Genomic DNA, 19514 nt, shown 5'->3' with positions numbered 1-19514 from the left:
ACCGGTGATGTTTGTCCTACCTCATTGGGACATCATTGCAAAATAGAAGTCTCTTACTTAAGATACTTGAAACGGTTTTACAAAACTAATTGGTTAAATGTGGTTTAGGAAAAATCTAATAAATTTTTGTTCGTATTTTCAATAACAACTTTTTCAAAATGGCAACAACCACGTTAGCTTTACTAAGTGCCGAAAAATTAACTGGCGACAATTTCTGACATGGAAACACATGATTATGACGATCCTAATCATCGAGGATCTCATGTTCGCTCTTACGGAGGCCTGTCCTCCTATTCCACTCCAAATGCCACTCGAAAGGTTCGAAAGGCATACGAGCAATGGACACAGGCGAATGAGAAGGCTCGAGACTACATCTTGGCAAGTATTTTTTAAGTTTTGACCAAGAAACATGAGCTCATGGTCTCAACACGTGAGATCATGGAGTCCCTGTGAGGGACGTTTAGACAACCGTCTGAACAACTTATGCACGAGGCTCTTAAATATATATTCAACTCCAAAATGGAAGAAGACACCTCTGTTCGTGAACACGTGCTTAATACGATGGTCCATTTTAATGTGGCGGAGTTGAATGGGTCTACTATCGATGAGGGCAGCTAGGTTAGCATAATCCTGCATTCTTTGCCGGAGAGCTTCCTACACTTTGTTAGTAATGTGATTCTTAACAAAGTAAAATATAACCTTATAACTCTCCTCAACGAGTTGCAGACCTACCAATATTTACTGAAAAGTAAGGAGAGAAAGAAGAGTGAGACAAATGTTGATTCATCCTCCAGGACGTTCCATAAAGGTTCGACCTCAGGGACGAAATCTGCACCTTCTACTTCTAACTCTGCAAAGAGGAAGAAGAATAAGGGTGGTAAGGAAAAAGGGAAGGCGTCTGCTAACCCACTGCCTGTCGCCCCAAGGAGGCGTCCAGCGGTTGAAAAGGGAAAGTATTTCCAATGTAACCAAGATGGACACTGGAAGAGGAACTGTCCTCGCTATTTGAAAGAGAGGAAGACCGCCAAGGCTAAGGCCAAGGCAGATAAAGGTAAATATGATTTACTTGTATTTGAAACTTGTTTATTGGAGAATGATGATTCTGCCTGGATAATTGATTCGGGCACCACTAATCACGTTTGTTATTCTTTTCAGGGGATTAGATCTTAACAACAGCTGGAGACTGGTGAGATGACGATGTGAGTAAGCATCAGGCATGTCATCTTAGTTGTGGCAGTGGGAGGGCTCCAGTTAGCTTTACATAATAGGTTTATAGTTTTGAATGATGTATATATTGTTCTCAAACTTAAAAGGAACCTCATTTCTATAAAGTGTTTGCTGCAATGTAAATACACTGTTAGTTTTAATGTGGATAAAACATTTATTCATAAAGATGGTGTTATTATTTATACAGCAAATTTGGAATCTAATTTGTATGTGCTAAGGCCGTTAACCATTAATTCCCTCCATAACACAAAATTGTTTAAAACTGTCGTAACTCAAACAAAACGTCGACATATTTCTCCAAAAGAGAATGCCCATCTTTGGCTTCTTTGTTGAGGGCACATCAATCTCGGTAGGATTGAGAGATTGGTGAAGAATGGACTTCTAAGTAAGTTAGAAGAAAATTCTTTACTAGTGTGCGAATCTTGCCTTAAAGGTAAGATGACTAAACGACCTTTTACAGGAAAAGGTTATAGAGCCAAGGAGCCTCTTGAGTTAGTACATTTTGACCTTTGTGGTCCTATGAATGTGCGAGCCCGAGGTGGCTATGAATATTTTATCTGTTTTACTGATGATTACTCCAGGTATGGGTGTGTTTATCGTATGCCACGGAAGTCTGAATCATTTGAAAAGTTCAAAGAGCTCAAAGCTGAAGTTGAAACGCATTGGATAGATGGATTACAACACTTCGATCGGATTGAGGTGGAGAGTTTTTGGACTCGGGATTCCAGGACTATTTGATAGAATATAGAATCGTTTTTCAACTCTCAGTGCCAGGTACACCTTAGCAAAATGGTGTAGTGGAGAGGAGAAATAGAACCTTGTAGGTTTAATGACTGCAGTTAAGTACTGGCTAGCGACCCAATTCCAAATGAAAGATTTGGGAGAGGCTCCGTTTGTTCTAGGTATACAGATCTTTCGGGATCGTAAGAACAAAGTGCTAGCAATGTCTCAGGTATCGTACATTGACAAGATGTTGCTCAAGTACTCGTTGCAGAACTCCAAGAGGGGCCTACTGCCATTCAGACATGGAGTCACTTTGTCTAAGGACATGTGTCCTAAGACACCTCAAGAGGTTGAGGAGATGAGACAGGTCTCATATGCTTATGCCATTGTCAGTTTGATGTACGCGATACTCTGTACTCGTCTAGACATTTGCTATGCTGTGGGTATAGTCAGTAGGTATCAATCTAACCCAGGCCAGGGTCACTAGACCGCAGTGAAGAACATCCTCAAGTATCTTCGGAGAATGAGGGACTACATGTTCGTGTATGGATCTAGGGATTTGATCCTTACTGGATACACGGATTCTGACTTTCAGACTGATAAGGACTCCTACAAGTCCACATCAGGGTCAGTCTTTACTCTTAACGGAGGAGTTGTAGTGTGGCAAAGCACTAAGCAGGAGAGCATCGCCGACTCCACTATGGAGGCAGAGTACGTAGTGACTTGCGAAGCTGCTAAGGAGGTCGTCTCGTTCAGAAAGTTCTTGACAGAACTGGAAGTTGTTCCAGATGTCTAGGCCCATTATCCTCTATTGTGATAATAGTGGGGCAGTAGCGAACTCCAAGGAGCCGAGGAGTCACAGGCGCGACAATCATATAGAACGGAAGTATCATCTAATCCGCGACATAGTGCATCGAGGGGACGTGATCATCACGAAGATCACTTCGGAGCACAATGTTGCTGACTCATTTATGAAGGCTCTTATGGTTACAGTGTTTGAGGGTCACCTACGGAGCATGGGTCTACAGGATCACCCGCAGTTGGACTAGGGCAAGTGGGAGATTTTCTTGTACTGGGCTTTTATGCCCTAGTTTATTGTTTTGTACTAGTTTCATATACACCTCACTTCACTTTAAAACAAGTGGGAGATTGTTAGGGTTGATGCCCTAAAGTCTTGTGTCCTGTAGTTTGTAAACAGTTTGTACAAACACTTGTGTTGTATAATACATGATATTTACTTTACATCTTGCTTTTGCTCAGTTGTATGTTTTATTTTCTTTACCATAAACCAATAAATATAAAATCTCTAGTTATCTGTATGTAACTGAAGCATGTATGTGGTGACATACAAGTGTTTCATGTCTTGAGTGATAACCAAAATGGTTTGTAATACATAGATACAAGAAGGAAACCTTATCCTAGTAACGCTACAGATGTGGCCCGCTTTGTGGAATGATCACAAGTGTTGCGATTTGTCACATATGGTCTGATCCTGATCATTCGTGTAGGAGACATGCGAGCGGGGGCATCCTATACAAAGAGTTTGTATAAGACATGACCACGAAGTGTTAACATCTCATTATATAACACTATTCATGACAGAGACTTCACTTCACTAGAATGACCATAGGTAACATGACCTCAATCCTGAGTGAGTTGGGAACTCCTGCCATTGAAGGCGGTTCATTGATTTGTATGGGTGCGAGTGGCCAGGTTGCCGATTCAAACCTACCATTTTGAGGATTCGTCTGATTTGGGAGCTGGAAACTCAGCTACACAAGATGGAATTCACTCCTTCCCCGAAGCAGGGGTAAGTAGATAAATAGCTCCCTTAAAGGTTGATTTCAGGGCTTGAACGATGTGACGCCACACATCTTTCTTGGTCCGAGAGGTGTTCACACATAGTTGGATTATGTTGTATTGTTCATTAGAGGAATCAGTGGTACTTAAGGAGTGAGATGTAACTACAGGGGAAAAACGATAAATTGGCCCAGCTGTACTTACAAGGATCTGTGAAGGGTCATCGTACTCATGATTGGTTATATCCGATGGATACAAAAATATATCTATGGTAAGAAGGGTTAAGCTATTGGTCTTTAGTGGAATGCCTGGCAGTTAATGGATAGTGGATCTCGTGACTAAAGAGTTTAGTCAGCTATTCACCTATCATTGGAGCTTCGAGCCATAGGTCCATAAGGTCCCCTGGGTAGCTTGGATAAAGTCAAGAATCAGTGTTTGGGTCAGTTTGAAATGTTCAAATTGACAATAGGGAGTTCAATTATATATGATATAATTGACTAAATATATGAGATACATTATTTTGGAGGAAATTAGATATAAATATGATTTATATCAATTGGAGGAGAAATTACTATAGTAGATATGTGATATCAAACTATAGGGTAAGAATATAATACGATTATATTCATTAATGATTAAATTGGTTAATTATATGATAATCGGCTGAAAACCTCTCCTCGGTCGTGCGTTAGTGAGAAAATCCGAAGTCGGTTATTGTAATCGAAGAATAAAATGAAAATTTGTTTCATTTTGCAAAAAGGTTCGAAAATTCGCAATCGGTGTGAAAACGTAAATGATTGCCTAGCTTGAGAACCTATACGATAGTAGCTCATTGTCTAAACGATCGTACACCAACACCTAAACAATCGCACGCCCATCCCTAAACGATCGCATAGCGTGTCGCGTTTTCTAAACGATCATCTACCTTTTATTAAACGATCGCTTAGTAAAAACCTACATGATTGTGTAGCTTTTTCTAAATGATAAGCACCCTTGCTATACGATAACTCTTTCTCTCCCACTTGCTTTTCGTCTACACGATCTGTCTTTTCTCCTACCTTTACCAAATTCACCAAAGACCACACTTTGGATTCTCACTCCGAGAATACCAAGGGCTCCAATTGGTGGTGTCGTCCCCGCTGTTTACTTGTTCGTGCTTGTTCGAGTTGCTGTCGTTCGTGTAGATGATTGTGTTGCTGCAGCCAACTGGTTTGCTGGGCGATAGAGTTCGTGTAAAGGGGCTTCCGCTGCTTCTGAGTTCGACGTTTGAAGAGAGTCTTCAACTGGTATGAGAACTCTTTCCCTTGTATTTTATTTATCGAAGCATGCCGTTAATTAATGTTAATTTGCATAACTATCTGTTAGAATGTGTATGTGGTATTTCGGTCACAATGAAATCATAAAGATCCGAATGCGCTCATGGATACTCTTCATAGAGAGTTCCTACATATAATACAATCTAGAAGACAAAGCAAACAACTTTTCCAATATACGTTTTTCATTTGAATGGTAAATTTTGTTGCTCTAGGCAAAATAATATTTGCTTTTCCAAAGCCTTCAATCAGTTTGCAGAACCAGATATCGTATTGACTTTTGCTTCTAACATTGTTAATTTGGAAAAATATTTTCTATTTGTAAGTATTGTATGTATAGTTGTACTCTCTGCTAGACACATATCTTCTTTACTCATTTTGTAGTCACCCAACATATGAAAATGATCCAGGATTCTTTATTAAAAGAAAATAATTATAATAAGAAAAACAACATTTGGAATATACAAAGGTTATCATCTACTAAGAGAATAAAACATGGAGATGAAAAAAAAAATATTAAATCTAGATATTTTTAAAATCAAATGAAACACCCGATGTTTCATCAAATTATGTCGATTTTATCTTCAGGAGGTTCAAAGAAGTCTACCACATCCAAATTTGTCATATGGGAAGGGTCAGATATGTCATTGTCTTATATGCAAAATTTGCTTCCACATTTTTCTCTTTTCCCTTATGGGATGCTTGATAGAGATCAATTAAGTGCTTTTACGTACGACCGGTACATGTCCAATGCCCAGTCATTCTGCATCGGAAGTATTTATTTTCAACACTTTTTAAACTATTATCTTGCGGAGTTTTTCCTTTGTGATCATCATTTGTATGGTTCTTTTGAAATTTAAATGATTAGAACGACCATCCCGAAAATGATTATTATTTCTTCCTCTGTTACATTTATGACCTCAACTGCGACCACGACCTCGACCACAATTATTAACATTTACCATATTCCTTCATGGAATGGTGTTGTTCCAGTTGGTCGAGATTCATGATTTTTCATCAATAACTCATTATTTTGTTCGGCCACAAAAATACATGAAATTAATTCAGAATACCGTTTAAACCTTTCTCTCGATATTGCTACTGCAGAAGGATATTCAAGACATGAAATGTAAAAAATGTGTTCTCTGACATATCAACATCAGTAATTTTCTCTCCGGATAACAACAATTTTGAACTGATTTTAAAGAATGCAGAGTTGTAATCACTTACTGATTTAAAATTTTGTAGCCTCAAGTGCATCGACTCATAACGAGCTTTAGGAAGAATAATTGTTTTTTTTAAAATGATTATACCTCTCTTTCAAATCTTTCCACAAGATACGAGAATCTTTTATGGTAAGATACCCCATTTTCAATCCCTCGTGAAGATGATGACAAAGGAAAATCATAGCTTTTGCTTTTGTCTTGACTGGATGTCGTATTTTCTTCTTTAATAGTCTCCCCAAGATTCATAGCATCCAAGTAGATTTCGGCGTTAAACACCCATGACAAATAATTATTATCGTTAATATCAAGGGCGGAAAATTCTAATTTTGTGAGATTTGTCATAGCAGCACTATCATAAAATATTGTCTTTATATTAGAAATTTAATAAATATTCAATATGAAAATTAACATTAAATTTATTAATCATAACGAAAAGGAAAAAAACCCGACATACCTTTATGACCTACCTTTAGTAGAGAAAATGACAGAGCTCATGCTGAAATGTGCTATGAATTTAGGAGCACAACGGGAATACAGATGCCAATAAAATATAATATTAAAATTAACATAATATAATATATATAGAATAAATAAATAATAAAAGAATATAAAAGAATAGGAATATATATAGATATAAAATAAATAACTTAAAGAAAATAAAGAAATAAAGAAAATACTGAAATTATGAAATTTCCTCTAATTTCTCACCAAAAAGTTGAGATTTTGTATTAATATCTTCACACCAACAAAACCCATAAATGACCACTATTTATAGGAGTCTTTGCAAGTAGGATGATGACTTGGGCACTAATGTTGTGTATTTATGAAACACGTGACATTTGTACATTAAGTATGGACATCTATCTACTAACTATTATAATATTTATAATAAATCGGATTATTATCTTCCTTTTCGGGTTTTAACCATTAAAATTCTGGAGTAACAAATTTTGAATTTGTAACGTACGTGATAAAAATATAAAATTTAGAGAAAAAATTACTTTTTTGTCTTAAATTTTGACTAGGTTACACTTTCAATCTTCAAATTTTGAGTTTGATTTTAATTTAGTATATAAGTTTCAAAATGTTATAGTTTTATTCATTAGATTTAAATTTTATTTCAATATAGTCCTTAGATTTCAAGATTTACACGGTTAACATAAAATTTTCACTTTTAATTTTTAATATATATCTATCAATTCATTTAAAATAATTATAATTATTTAAGTTTAACTATTTTTTTAATTACTGTTAAAATTAAATTTAAAACTTCTCATTAGTACTTTAAACAAAGTGAGTATTTAGTAAAAAAATAAAATAAAAATAAAAACAATCAAGGTTAAAATGTACATCTTGAAATCGGGACAAAATTGAAACGAAACTCAAATTTCAAAGATAAAATTGTAATACTTTGAAATCTAAAAATTAAGTAGAAACTAGATTCAAAACTTAGGGATTAAAATTATATTTTCTACCGTAAACTTTAAGACTGATAAAACTTACACTGTCGATTTTGAAAGGAGAAATTTGATTTTCACTTTACAAATTGTAATATATGGGTGATAAATAAATTTAACCGGGTTAATCGATAAAATTCAACTGACTTCTCATCTTTTACCATTTTGGTCTGTATTACTTTTTTATTTTACACTAACAAATATACCTAATTTTCATTGTGTTAATTGTATTAGTATTATTTGATATATTTTAAAAGTAAATGTCGGTTGTTTATAACTTAAATATTTGTCTATATATATGCTATAGATATATCTGGAAAAATCAAAGTAACTCAAAATCTAAAATTTCAAATATTTGATCACATTTACAAAATTCATAAGGTTAAAAAACACCAAATTGTGTTGCTATATTTTCCAATATGACAAATACTTCACATGACAATCTATGCCCATCTTTTGATCTCATAAAGTAAATATAACTTAGATCTTAATGAAGATTTAAAGCAAATAGAAATGTAATACATGGGGATTATTAATCCATTTTGGAATTCAAGGATAGTCTGTACTTGATCGCAAATGACTGACATTCGAAACACAAGTTCGACCTCAAAGTTTTACGGTAAAAGTTAAAATAAACATAGCTCAACTAACACAGAAATCTTTGTTGTTGACCTTGAGATTAGAGGTTGGGTTCCTCCACCTCACCATAATTTTTCCCTTTTTTTTTTTTTTTTTGGAAAAAAGAGATACTTTATTGTCCAGAAGAGCCTTCTGGTTCAAGAATTTTAGCTCTCTTCTGCATGAACCACCAAACTATGGTGGCAAAACAATATGCTGGTTCAAGATGAGATCTGATATGGCCTTTCCATGGCGATCGATTCTCCGCGAGCAATTTACACCACCATCAAGAATGTTACGAACAACAACATTCAAAGAATGGATGCCTTCAACTTCGTATATTTCAACCTTCACGTCTTCATCTACCCACTCGTCTCTCTTCTTATTGGCATCCGAAGAAGGAAACTGAGTCGAATTATGCAGAACCGAGAGAACTCTCGTCACCCATTCAGGCGTGATGACCATCTTCAATCGCTCAATATCAGAAGGATAATGAGGAATGACAGAGAAGTTCAAGTCATTCCCTTTGTCTCCAGCTCTGCTATGGGCTACATTGTAAAGAGCAATCTCCTGAGCAGATGGAACAGGGGAATGACCTGGTTCTGGTGGGAAGAAGCCCATAAAAGGTTTCTCTGCGGAAGCAGATATCGGACATGGCAACATCACTTGGGGCGAAGAACGTGCCTCTGCCGGATCCTGTCGAGCATCTATTGGTTGACTGTCTAATTTTACTGCTTCAGTGCACTTCACTCCTGTTTGCCAGAAAATATTTTCACGCCCAACCTAATTTGAAAACCACAAGTGGAAAAGACATTGAAGACAGAAGGATAAGAGAAAAGCTCATTATGGACCAAAAAGACATTGGCGGACTAATGAAGAAGATGAAGAGGAAACAAATGAAAACGAGAGATTACGGCAATATTCAAGAATCATAACTCAAGAGAATCAATAAGTTACCAATAGAATTCGACAGAGAAAATGAACTACTGTTAATCCAAATATCTACTTCAGCGAGAGAGAGAGAGAAATAGGTACCAGTTGTTTTTCAAGCACAATTTCTTTCTTGTAGCCAGTGCTGCAATTCAAAATAGGATAGAAATCATGTCATTGTCACGTAAAATGCATTTCTAGCACTAAGATGGACCGCAAGAATAATATTCCCACAAGTTTCTGATAGTTACATGCTTCCTATCTAGTAACAGACCAGCAAAGCATATACATCAAAGTACAAGTTTGAGGTTGAAACAAAAGCTACCGTCCAACTTCAAGTTTTATCTGTATATTTTAACAATTCAATTAAGTCTGGTGGTCAATCAAAATGGTTTGGATGTTTGTACTACTACGGAAATAAACATGGCTTTCTGTGCATATTACTCATTCGGCTTGTGTAATCATCCTAATTTACCAGATGAGTTTCTATAATCTTCTATGATAGCATTTCCATATGGAACCTGACTTTTTGTGGCGGAGGATTTTTGTCAGGAAGTATGGACCTCATCCTTTTTGAGTGGGTCTCAGGTGGCAGGTTTAAGGGTTCTTGTAAAGGCCCTTGTTATGCTACTGCTCCAAGCATTCCTATGTTCTCTCAGTATGTTAAATGCCCTTTCGGAGACGAGTTGAATACTTATTTTTGGGAGGATATCGGTTCGAAGAGAAACTCTTATGTGCTATGTTCCTCAATCTTTATCATCTGCCGGATAAGAGGTAGCATTCAGTGGCTTCTATTTTGTCTTTGTCTGATAGGTTTTCCTCTCTTTTCCTGGGTTTTTTTTGCCCCCTCACAGACTGTGAGGCTGGTGAGATGGTCACGCTCCTTTCCGTTATTTCTAATCATTTTACTCGTGTGGGAGAAGATATTTTAAATCTTGAATTTCTAAGCCCCTCTAAAGGATTTTCCATTATATATGTGTGTGTGTGTGATTTCTTCAGATTCTTTGTGCTCCTTCTCCTCTTCAAGAAAACCCTATATTTCTCTCTCTTTGGAAGGTTAAAATTCCTAAGAAAATGAAAATTTTCACCTAGCAAGTTTTTATTGAGAAAGCGAATGCTCAAGAACGTACCCAGAAGCTGTCCTCCATGGTGTTACGTCCTCAATGATGTGTGCTTTGCAGAAGACGAGAAGAAGAGCTTGATCATTTGCTTTGGGATTGTGATTTTATCTGCTCTTTGTGAAATCGATTCTTTAAGACTTTTGGGGGGTTGTGTCAGCTCGTAATAGAAGGTGTTGTTCGATGTTTGAGGAGGTGCCCTTGATTCCTCCCTTCCTGACAAAGGGAGGATTCTTTGGCAATCTTGTTTCTTTGATTTGTTGGGCATTTGGCTTGAGAGGAACGGTAGAACTTTTCGTGAGGTAGAGAGATCAGGGGAGGATATTTTGGATTTTATTAGATTTAATACTTCTTTATGGGCGTTTGTTAATAGGGTGTTTTGTAATTATCAGCTTAGCATCATTCTTTTGGATTGACACGATTGAGAACCTTGTTGTAATTGGGTGGGGGTTTGTTTTTTTTGGGCTTCTTTTTTGTTTGCCTTGTATATCCTTTCATCGTAACCAATGAAAGCTTGGTTTCATAATAATAAATAAATAAATAGACTTCTATGATAGGTGGTTTGTATATAATATAGTATGGAAAAACCCGTCAATTTAAACAATCATGAATATGAAGGAAATAACAAGTATAAACAGATTTCAAACTGTCACAATTAAAGAAAGGGCAATTACAGTGTGCATCAACCTGATGCCGCCACCACCAGCTGGTCCATTTGTGTATAAAGCTGTAAATTCTCTAACAAACAGGAGAGCGTGCTCCTTCTGCTTGAAAAGTCCATCCATGCGCAACCTAATATCTTCAACACTAGTGCTACTATTGTTGGATGCTTTAAGGCTGTCAAGTCCAATTGTGTAAGAGACTATATCCTGATTAACACCAATCAACAGTTCTTCAATCCACGACCGAACCTGTGAAATGAAAAACAAGAAAAGTGTGATAAAACTAGGCATGTTAAAGAATCTTAATTTACTGAACCATAGCACCAATAGTCATTTCAAGAAAGCCAATATGAATCAAAATTATATAATAGAAAAAAATGTCAAAGATGGAAAGTTATAGTGAAACAATGTGAAAGCTGTCTATTGAATTACCAGATAGTCTGCGGCTTTAGCACGCAGAACACATTCACGTCCCCCATAGGATATCTCTCCCCATCCTTTCCATCCACAATCCTGATATGTCACATCCAGAATTAGCTTACAAAGATAGAAAATAAAAGGAAGGATCATCTCCAGGGTAATATCTCAATCGCATCGCTAAAAGCACTCTAATTAGCCGAAGATGAATACGCAATATTGGCTCTGATCATGCGTAGGAAATAAAGAGCCTGCTCTTTCATGAATAAAGATAAATGGGCAAGCATATATTCCTCATGTTTTCCAGCTAGTCATCAACAACATTCTGGAATACCTGAGAGCTTGGCTTTCCAAGATGGGAACTTCTTAGTCTAATATACTTGTATAACTCCATATATATTTTTTAAAAAAATTCTTTGGAAAAAATGGGCAAATATCAATTTATACCCCCTTAAACTTTAGGGATTGAATCAATTTAAACCTTAAACTTTGGGAGTTGTATCAATTTAAACCCTGAACTTGAGATTTGTATCAATTTAAACCCAAACTTATAATTATATCAATTTAAACCCTAAACTTATAATTATATCAATTTAAACCTTGAACTTTCATAAGTGTTGATTTAAACCCTGAACATTCATAAGTGTATCAAAATAAAACACAATGGAGGGTCTAAGTTGATACAATTATGAAAGTTTAGGATTTAAATTGATACATTTATAAAAGTTCAATGTTTAAATCGATACAATTATTAGTTTGAGATTTAAATTGATACAATCTTCAAAGTTCAGGGTTTAAATTGATACAATAATTAGTTTAGAGTTTAAATTGATACAACACTCAAAGTTCAGGGGTATAAATTGATATTTGCTCAAAAAAAAAAATAGTAGGTCTTCCTATTGATTCCTTAGTTTATTTTAAACCAATCCCCGATGTTCAAATCAAGGTTAGTCTCTTGATCTTCCAGGCATTTCACTCATAGACTCCGAAGCAAATGACTCATTTATCCATCTGTTAAAAGTTTAGATATTCATGACCAAAAAAACCTTTGGAGCCAACTGTAAGAGTTTCTCGGGCGTTCCTTGAATAGATGGTTTTGCTCCGGAACAGAAAACCCTAGAGCTGGATATAGAGCAAAACGAAACATTGCTGAAGTCAACCACCTGCAATCGCAACCAGTTATATTTGTATTTTGCCTTTGTATTCAATCCATCAAAGTAGCCCTATAATACATCTAACTTACCATATCAGGGGTGATATAAGCCGATGGATCACCAACCTCATACAGAAGTTGTTCGGCACATGTACTGAAATTCAAAAGACCTCCAGTCTCTTCTGCCTTGGCTACAGTGATTCTTCCATCACACTCAATTTCCGCATAAGGCAGTGATATATTCAGAAGCTGTTGTAAAGACATGCTTCTATACTTGTCTCCTGGGGAAGATAACATTTAAAGATTGTTTGAATCATAAGCCAAACTACAACTATGAGTTCCATGCTTTACATACAAAGAATTGGGGTTTGGGTGGGTATGAAGGAGAAGTAGACCTGGATGCATAAAGTATCCCCCTGTAAGTTGACAGCCACATTCTAGAAGATGACCAGCCAGTATTCCCTGTGCTAGCCGTGGAAAATCATCCCAGTTCCAACCAAGTTCATAGACCTAAATGTATGCATGTTGTTATGGAGTCCTTGATGATAGTATGAAGTATAAAGTCAGACTACCAATATGATACCCATCAAGTTCACTATTTTCACTAAAACAATGAATATCCATCTCTCCAATATTCTTTATCTTTGTCCCGACTACACATAATCCAAGATGTTATTTTTCAAAAAATAAAATAAAAATTTTACCAACATTTCTTCTATCACAATCAACTGGAGATATTTTCTGTAACATGGTTGAAGCCCAAAAAAAAAGGCTGAAATCCCTAAAATTCATAAAGTTTTCCCTCCCCCAAAGGAGGCACAAAGCAACTTCTCTAAAGTGATTGATATTCTCCTTAAAAACGGCATTGTTTCTAAAGGTAACAAAGGTTGTATTGAAAAAAGAAACATAAGTATGAATTGCTTCTAAAAGATTGTGCCAGCATCACATAGAAATCACTTCCTACCATTGGAGCCAAGAAAAGGGCAGCATCTGCAATGCGTGAAGTAATAATGACATTTGGATGGTACTTTTCCAGACACTCAACAATAGGAGCTGCTCCCAGATATGTGCTAATGCCTTTCATTGATCAAACCAACGATGAGCTCACCTTTAAAGACACCGATAATGAACAAAAAAGAGTAAAAGAAAAGCGTCTTGAGTGGCTGCCGTATTCCAAAACTACCAGCATTGGTTGTAATTTATATTTTGTGAAGTCATGTTATGAAATATCGACTGGAAAAAAGAACTAAATTTTGCCCACCATTTGGGAGGGCACAGCAATAATTCTTAGAAATCAATCTTTACTGGACAGATAATCCATATAGACCTCTAAAAATAATAAAGAACAATTACCTGGTTCTTTTACTGAAACCTCATAAGCAACTGCAACAGAAACATTCAACCCCAGACTGCCTGCTATTTCTATAACATTTCGCTGAGCCGCAGGGGGGTCCACTACCCAGGAAAGAAAAGGAGAGATGATAGATAAGTAATTAACCACCACCACCAGATCAAACCACCTCTCATAACTAAGCAGAATAAGGATTTGAAACTTTTTTGGACTTTAATATCTTACTTGCACCCATGTTGGTAATTATGCAAATATTTCTCTTCATAGCCAACGGAAGAAGCAATTTCATCCAATCTGCAACTATAGAGTAATTCCAATAAAAGTCAAGAGTGAAGCACTGAAAAGTTTGCAAAAACTGACTTGACATGAAAGATATTAATGGAGATAAAGTTCAAGAAAATGTATAATGAGACCGAAGTTCAATAACACATCATGATAGAAGACCTTCTTGGGTAAATTTCTCGTATATTTCAATTTTTTTTCTTGTTCAATTCAATGCTTGCCTTTTGCGCAACCCATTGTAGTTAGTAGAATATTATAGAACTACAAGATAACTTCCAGGGAAATTAGCTTAACAAACAAGAAACTCAGTGAGTTATAAAAAACCGACTAACTTCTTGGCAGTTCCATAAAATCAGATCCAGTAATTGAATGTGATGAGAAGATGTCTTAAAACCAGTGTATGAGATTCCATTACAGCAAGGTAATTGGTCTTTGCATCATTCAAAATACTTGCCCCATTTCGTATTCTTTTTATATTATGCATTTTGCAAAAATGTCCTTTCTCTTTTGGATAATTTAGAAAATCTCCTACTAAACCTTAGTATATCTTGGTGGTTCTCTTCTCAACATCCACTCATTTTTGCTCAATTGGCCAAGTGGACTCAAAGCAAACTTTGAACTGGACACAAAGGCAAAATGAGGAGTCAGATTGCAATCTGAGTATAGCATGAAGTAACAATCTTGTTGCACAAAATAGAGAAAATTTTCTACAAAAATCATCGTATTCAAATGTCAATGTATGAAGAGGAGGTTCAATATTTTTAGAGATACTAACATACTACTAACAAATGTAAGGAACCATTTGCCAGCTTCTTAACAAAAACTACCATCTCAACAATCTTAGGAACTTTCAAGAAATATAAATGTGAGAAAGAAATGATAAAAAAATAATTGATAGAAAATTTGTAGGTTAAATATGATTGTTAAACATGGACATACTCCTTGAATCATAACCATCACCACCAGACAACATAACTTGATAGCGATCTGCAAGAGTGCGTTCTGCTAGACATTCAAGTATGAGATAGTTTAGGCTTTTGACCCTCTGAAGCAATTTAAGAGCTGCTGTTGGCCTATCGCCTCCAAATCCAGCACCACAGCCAATGTACACCTTGTCTCTCTGTTTTTGAGGATTTACTCTCTGTCGACAGGCACCGACACCTTAGTTCTAACAATTATTTCATCAACTTGTTTAAAAAAATTAATAAGACATTAAGAATGGTAATACGAACCAGCTTAATTGTGCAGTCATGGATGTCATCTTTACCCTGCCTCTCCATTAGCACCTGGTAACACAAGGGCAACTAATTCTTAATTTTTTTTCGAGTGAAAAGTTGGATAGGTTTTTTTTTTTAAGGAAGAAAAACTAATCACTTACCTCCTAGCCTTTACTATTAAACAAGCCTCATCATGTTTCAACTACACAATCTTGTCACATTTCAAGATAATATTCTCCATTGCATCAGCAACTCCAGCAAGCAGAGAAAGATGCATTCCAACATTTCTAAGCAGCAGTCTTCTACTATTCTATAGCTACTCCAAACTCTATCAACACATGTTTGAAAAGCACTCAACTTGCTTAAGTTCACGACGCAATCCATTAATCACATGATATATATTATCAGATTTCGGATGTGACCGATCAAATACTGTAAATTCATGAACCTCATTGTCAACCTCGATGGAACTAGCACCCGATGGTTTTTGAGTTCCAGTACTCCGCATTCTCAACCTCATGTCGGCGACACAGTCCCAATCCCCTGCCGCAGCATATATGTTCGACAACATGGATAAATTACCCGAGTCAGACGGTTCCAACTTAACCAAATGATCAAGAACCTCCCTCGCAAGTTCAACAGCATTATGCATACGACATGCCCCTAAAAGGGCTCCCCAAATGATGACATTTGGTTCCATTGGCATGTTGCGAATGAGCCTTACGGCTTCCTCAAGCCTTCCCTTGCGACCCAAAAGGTCTACCATGCAACCATAATGCTCAACTTCAGGAACAAGGGCATAGTCCCTTTCCATGGTAGAGAAGTATTGAATGCCATCGTCGATCAATCCTGCATGCGTACAAGCACATAAAACTCCGATCATTGTAATTTTGTCAGGTGAGAAACCCTCTTCTTTCATTCTTTTGAAAAGCTCAAGTGCTTTCACTCCATGTCCATGCATTGCCAACCCTTGAAGCATGGCATTCCAAGATACAACATCTTTATTTTTTATATCATTAAAAACCTTGTATGCAATATTCAACCTACCACATTTTGCATACATATTAACCAAAGCATTGGAGATTTCAATAGTACATTTGAAATTGTTGTTCTTAATGGAAGCATGTATTTTCTCACCAAGCCCAAGCAAACCAGACTCCGCACAAGCAGACAAAATACTTATTACCGTCCCATCGTCAAATTTTAAGCAAGCCTTTTCCATTTGCTCAAACAAGCCAACGGCCTCTCTAGCTAGCCCTTTCTCAGCAAACCCAGAGATAATTATGGTCCAAGAAACCAAATTCTTCACAGGCATTTTATCAAACAATATTCGTGCCATCTCCATATCCCCTGCCTTGCAATACCCCAACACCATTGTCGACCAAGAGACAACATTCCTCTCAGGCATTTCATCAAACAACTTAAACGCATCGTCCATTTTCCCAACTTTAACATACCCATCCAACATTGTGTTCCAACTAATACCATCCCTTTCAGGCATTTCATCGAACACCTTCCGAGCTTCTTCATACAAACCACCCTTTGCAAATCCAGAGATCATTGAATTCCATGACACAACATCCCTACAAGCCCCCATTGACACAAACAACTTCTTCGCTGCTGAAATTCCACGAGATCCACATTTGGAATATGAATCAATAAGAGAATTTGGCACAAATACATCCGACATGAACCCAAATTTCTCAATTTGGGCATGTACCATTTCAACTACATGCAGCCACACATTCCCTGTACAAGCTTTCAAAAGAAACGGGAAAGTGAAATTATCGGGGTAGAATCCATCACATTGCATAGCGAAGAAAGTGGCGAAGGCTTGTGAGGGTTGTGAGTTATGGGTGTGGGCTCGAATCATAGTGTTGTACAAATGGACGTTTGGATATTGAACTTGATTGAAAGCGTGGGTGGCGAGGGGCATTTGGCGACAGAGGGAGAATGCAGATATGAGTTTGGGGACAACGTAAAGGTCAATGTGGAGATTGGATTTGAGAATTTGAGCGTGGATTTGCTTCACTTGGTTGAGGTCTGTGCACTTGTGGAGATCTGAAAGCTTCTGCTCAAAGAGCTTTCGAGTCGAAAACCAGGAAGGGGCTCGAATTGGGACGCTGCACATTTGCATGACTTCACACGCAAAAAGGGCAGACGGAGAAGGTTTAGCCACGCCCTTTCCTGTCTTGCACAGAGACAGACGCATAATTACGAGATAAGTTAGATAAGTAATCTGAAAAAAGCCGAAGGAGATTCCAAAGACATTCTCTATTTGGACAAAGAAGCCATTAGCTTGTTTAAGTAGCAGGTCAACCAAACGAGATAAGAATGCCTTCTGTATTCCTCACTCATAGTACAAGTTTCTTCCAGGTACTCATCCACTACGCAGCATCATGATAAATTTTCAAACCGAAATTAAGATTCTAGCTACTAATCTAACTGTGCATGGTTTAAGAATCAAAATAACAAAAAAAAAAAAAAAAAAAAAAAAACTCAAACCAAACACGTGCACCATAAAAATCAACCAGTGAAGCAACAAGATGAAACACGGTAGCTACCTTCAAGAACTGAAAGGATGATCGACAAAGCGCAAAGCGAGGTTATGAACAGCCGCTTACCACTCAAAGCCTGCCTCCGGGAAGAATGAGCTTTGCCGCGAACGAGAACGTTTTATTGCGCAGTCCTAACTTTAGTAGAACGGACAATGATAATTTTGGCTAAATGGACTCTCTAGTAATTAGATTTGTCCAAATAGCCTGAATAGTAAATTTTGTCAAAATGACCTTCTTATTTCCAAAAGTACCCTTCCTTGCTTTTCTCGTCAAGGACGTGAAACAAGAGCTAAACTATAAATTAATTAATTTATTTATTTATAAAACGAAACAAAAATGAATGTGTGACGTGATGAACATCTAAATGTCACGTTACAAATTGTGCAAGCTTAATTGTTCAACAAAAAAACTATTTAAAAAGTTTAGCGTGATAATAGGAGACAATTAGAGAAATTTCGAGTTGTAGAGTAATTATTTTCTTGAGAAAATCTTTGATTAATCAATTTAATTCTGTATACGTCGATAAATTGATGTCCTATGTAACAATAAACAATCTTTTCTTATTTGTTAGTTGGATTATTTTTATCAATGGTCATAATATAGACGTAACTCAGCCGACCATTGTATAAATCCCCAATTTAAAAGTCAAATAAAAATAATTTTTATCATTGTTGAGTAAAAAAATTACTTGGTTTTAAACTCATATAAAACATCCTTTTTTATTGAGCAGGCAATGTCATCCATCTAACATTTTGGATATGAAACATGTAAAAACTAGTTCATTGGTGAATATACTCGATTAATTAGAGGTCGTAAGCTTATGATTAACGAGTCTACATATATATTTGATTTCAGACACAAAATATATACATGCTAAAATACACGTTCAAAATTAAATTACAAATACGTTAGCGTCTCCAATACATGCAATTTACTCAACTTTTTTTGAAAAGTGCATGCATAGATGTGTACAACGAGAGTTATAACTTGATTGAAGTTGGACTATTATTGTAAACGCACATATAGTTTTAACTCAGTCATTTACATAAAAGAATTGAAAAGTAATATCTAATATATTTAAAAATAAAATCACGAAGGAATATTATTAAATTATAAATTTGGTCTATATAAATTGATTAAAATTATAATCTAGTCTCTATAATTCTGAAAGCTAAAATTTTGTTTTTATTGTTCGATAAAATCTAAAAAAGAGTTCCTACAATTTGATACTATTCTAATTAAACTATAGTAAATTATAAAACTAAATTCCAACTCTTTCTCGATCATAGAAACCGAATTTACCACTTGACTAAAGAATATCAAACAACCAATTAAGTCGATTGCCATTTTTTTTTAAATGCCAACTATCAACCATTAGGGCCATTTTACAAAACTAGAGCTATTTTGACAAATTATTTATGGGGATATTTAATCAAATCTCACTTGTTAAAAGACATTTAAA

The 19514-nt window shown here is 36.1% G+C and overlaps 1 protein-coding gene across 12 annotated transcripts; it reads right to left on the bottom strand.

Annotated features, from left to right (window-relative positions):
* Positions 1 to 8200: 8200 nt before the first annotated feature.
* LOC120087281 (pentatricopeptide repeat-containing protein At3g29230-like) lies at positions 8201 to 18210 on the bottom strand. 12 transcript variants are annotated; one of them, XM_039044239.1, is made up of 13 exons: positions 18059 to 18201; positions 15510 to 15563; positions 15217 to 15418; positions 14221 to 14295; positions 13998 to 14099; positions 13609 to 13721; positions 13040 to 13154; positions 12735 to 12925; positions 12538 to 12654; positions 11507 to 11587; positions 11100 to 11323; positions 9400 to 9439; positions 8201 to 9147 (listed from the first exon to the last, which is right to left on the bottom strand). In XM_039044239.1, the coding sequence occupies exons 2-13, from the start codon at positions 15555 to 15557 to the stop codon at positions 8560 to 8562; spliced, it is 1896 nt and encodes a 631-aa protein (XP_038900167.1). In that variant the 5' UTR covers positions 15558 to 15563; positions 18059 to 18201; the 3' UTR covers positions 8201 to 8559. The 12 variants fall into 12 exon arrangements, 11 of the variants coding, with proteins under 11 accessions (XP_038900167.1, XP_038900159.1, XP_038900205.1 ...); XM_039044231.1 differs by lacking the exon at positions 18059 to 18201 and adding an exon at positions 15656 to 15823; XM_039044309.1 differs by lacking the exon at positions 18059 to 18201 and adding an exon at positions 15656 to 15823 and having other exon boundaries at positions 9006 to 9147; positions 11087 to 11323.
* Positions 18211 to 19514: the final 1304 nt, after the last annotated feature.

The sequence above is a fragment of the Benincasa hispida genome, chromosome 1, assembly GCF_009727055.1.
Source record: "Benincasa hispida cultivar B227 chromosome 1, ASM972705v1, whole genome shotgun sequence".
In the NCBI taxonomy this organism is placed as follows: Eukaryota; Viridiplantae; Streptophyta; class Magnoliopsida; order Cucurbitales; family Cucurbitaceae; genus Benincasa; species Benincasa hispida.
The sequence above is the reverse complement of the archived record's forward strand: the minus strand, read 5'-3'. Positions and strand labels throughout refer to the sequence as shown.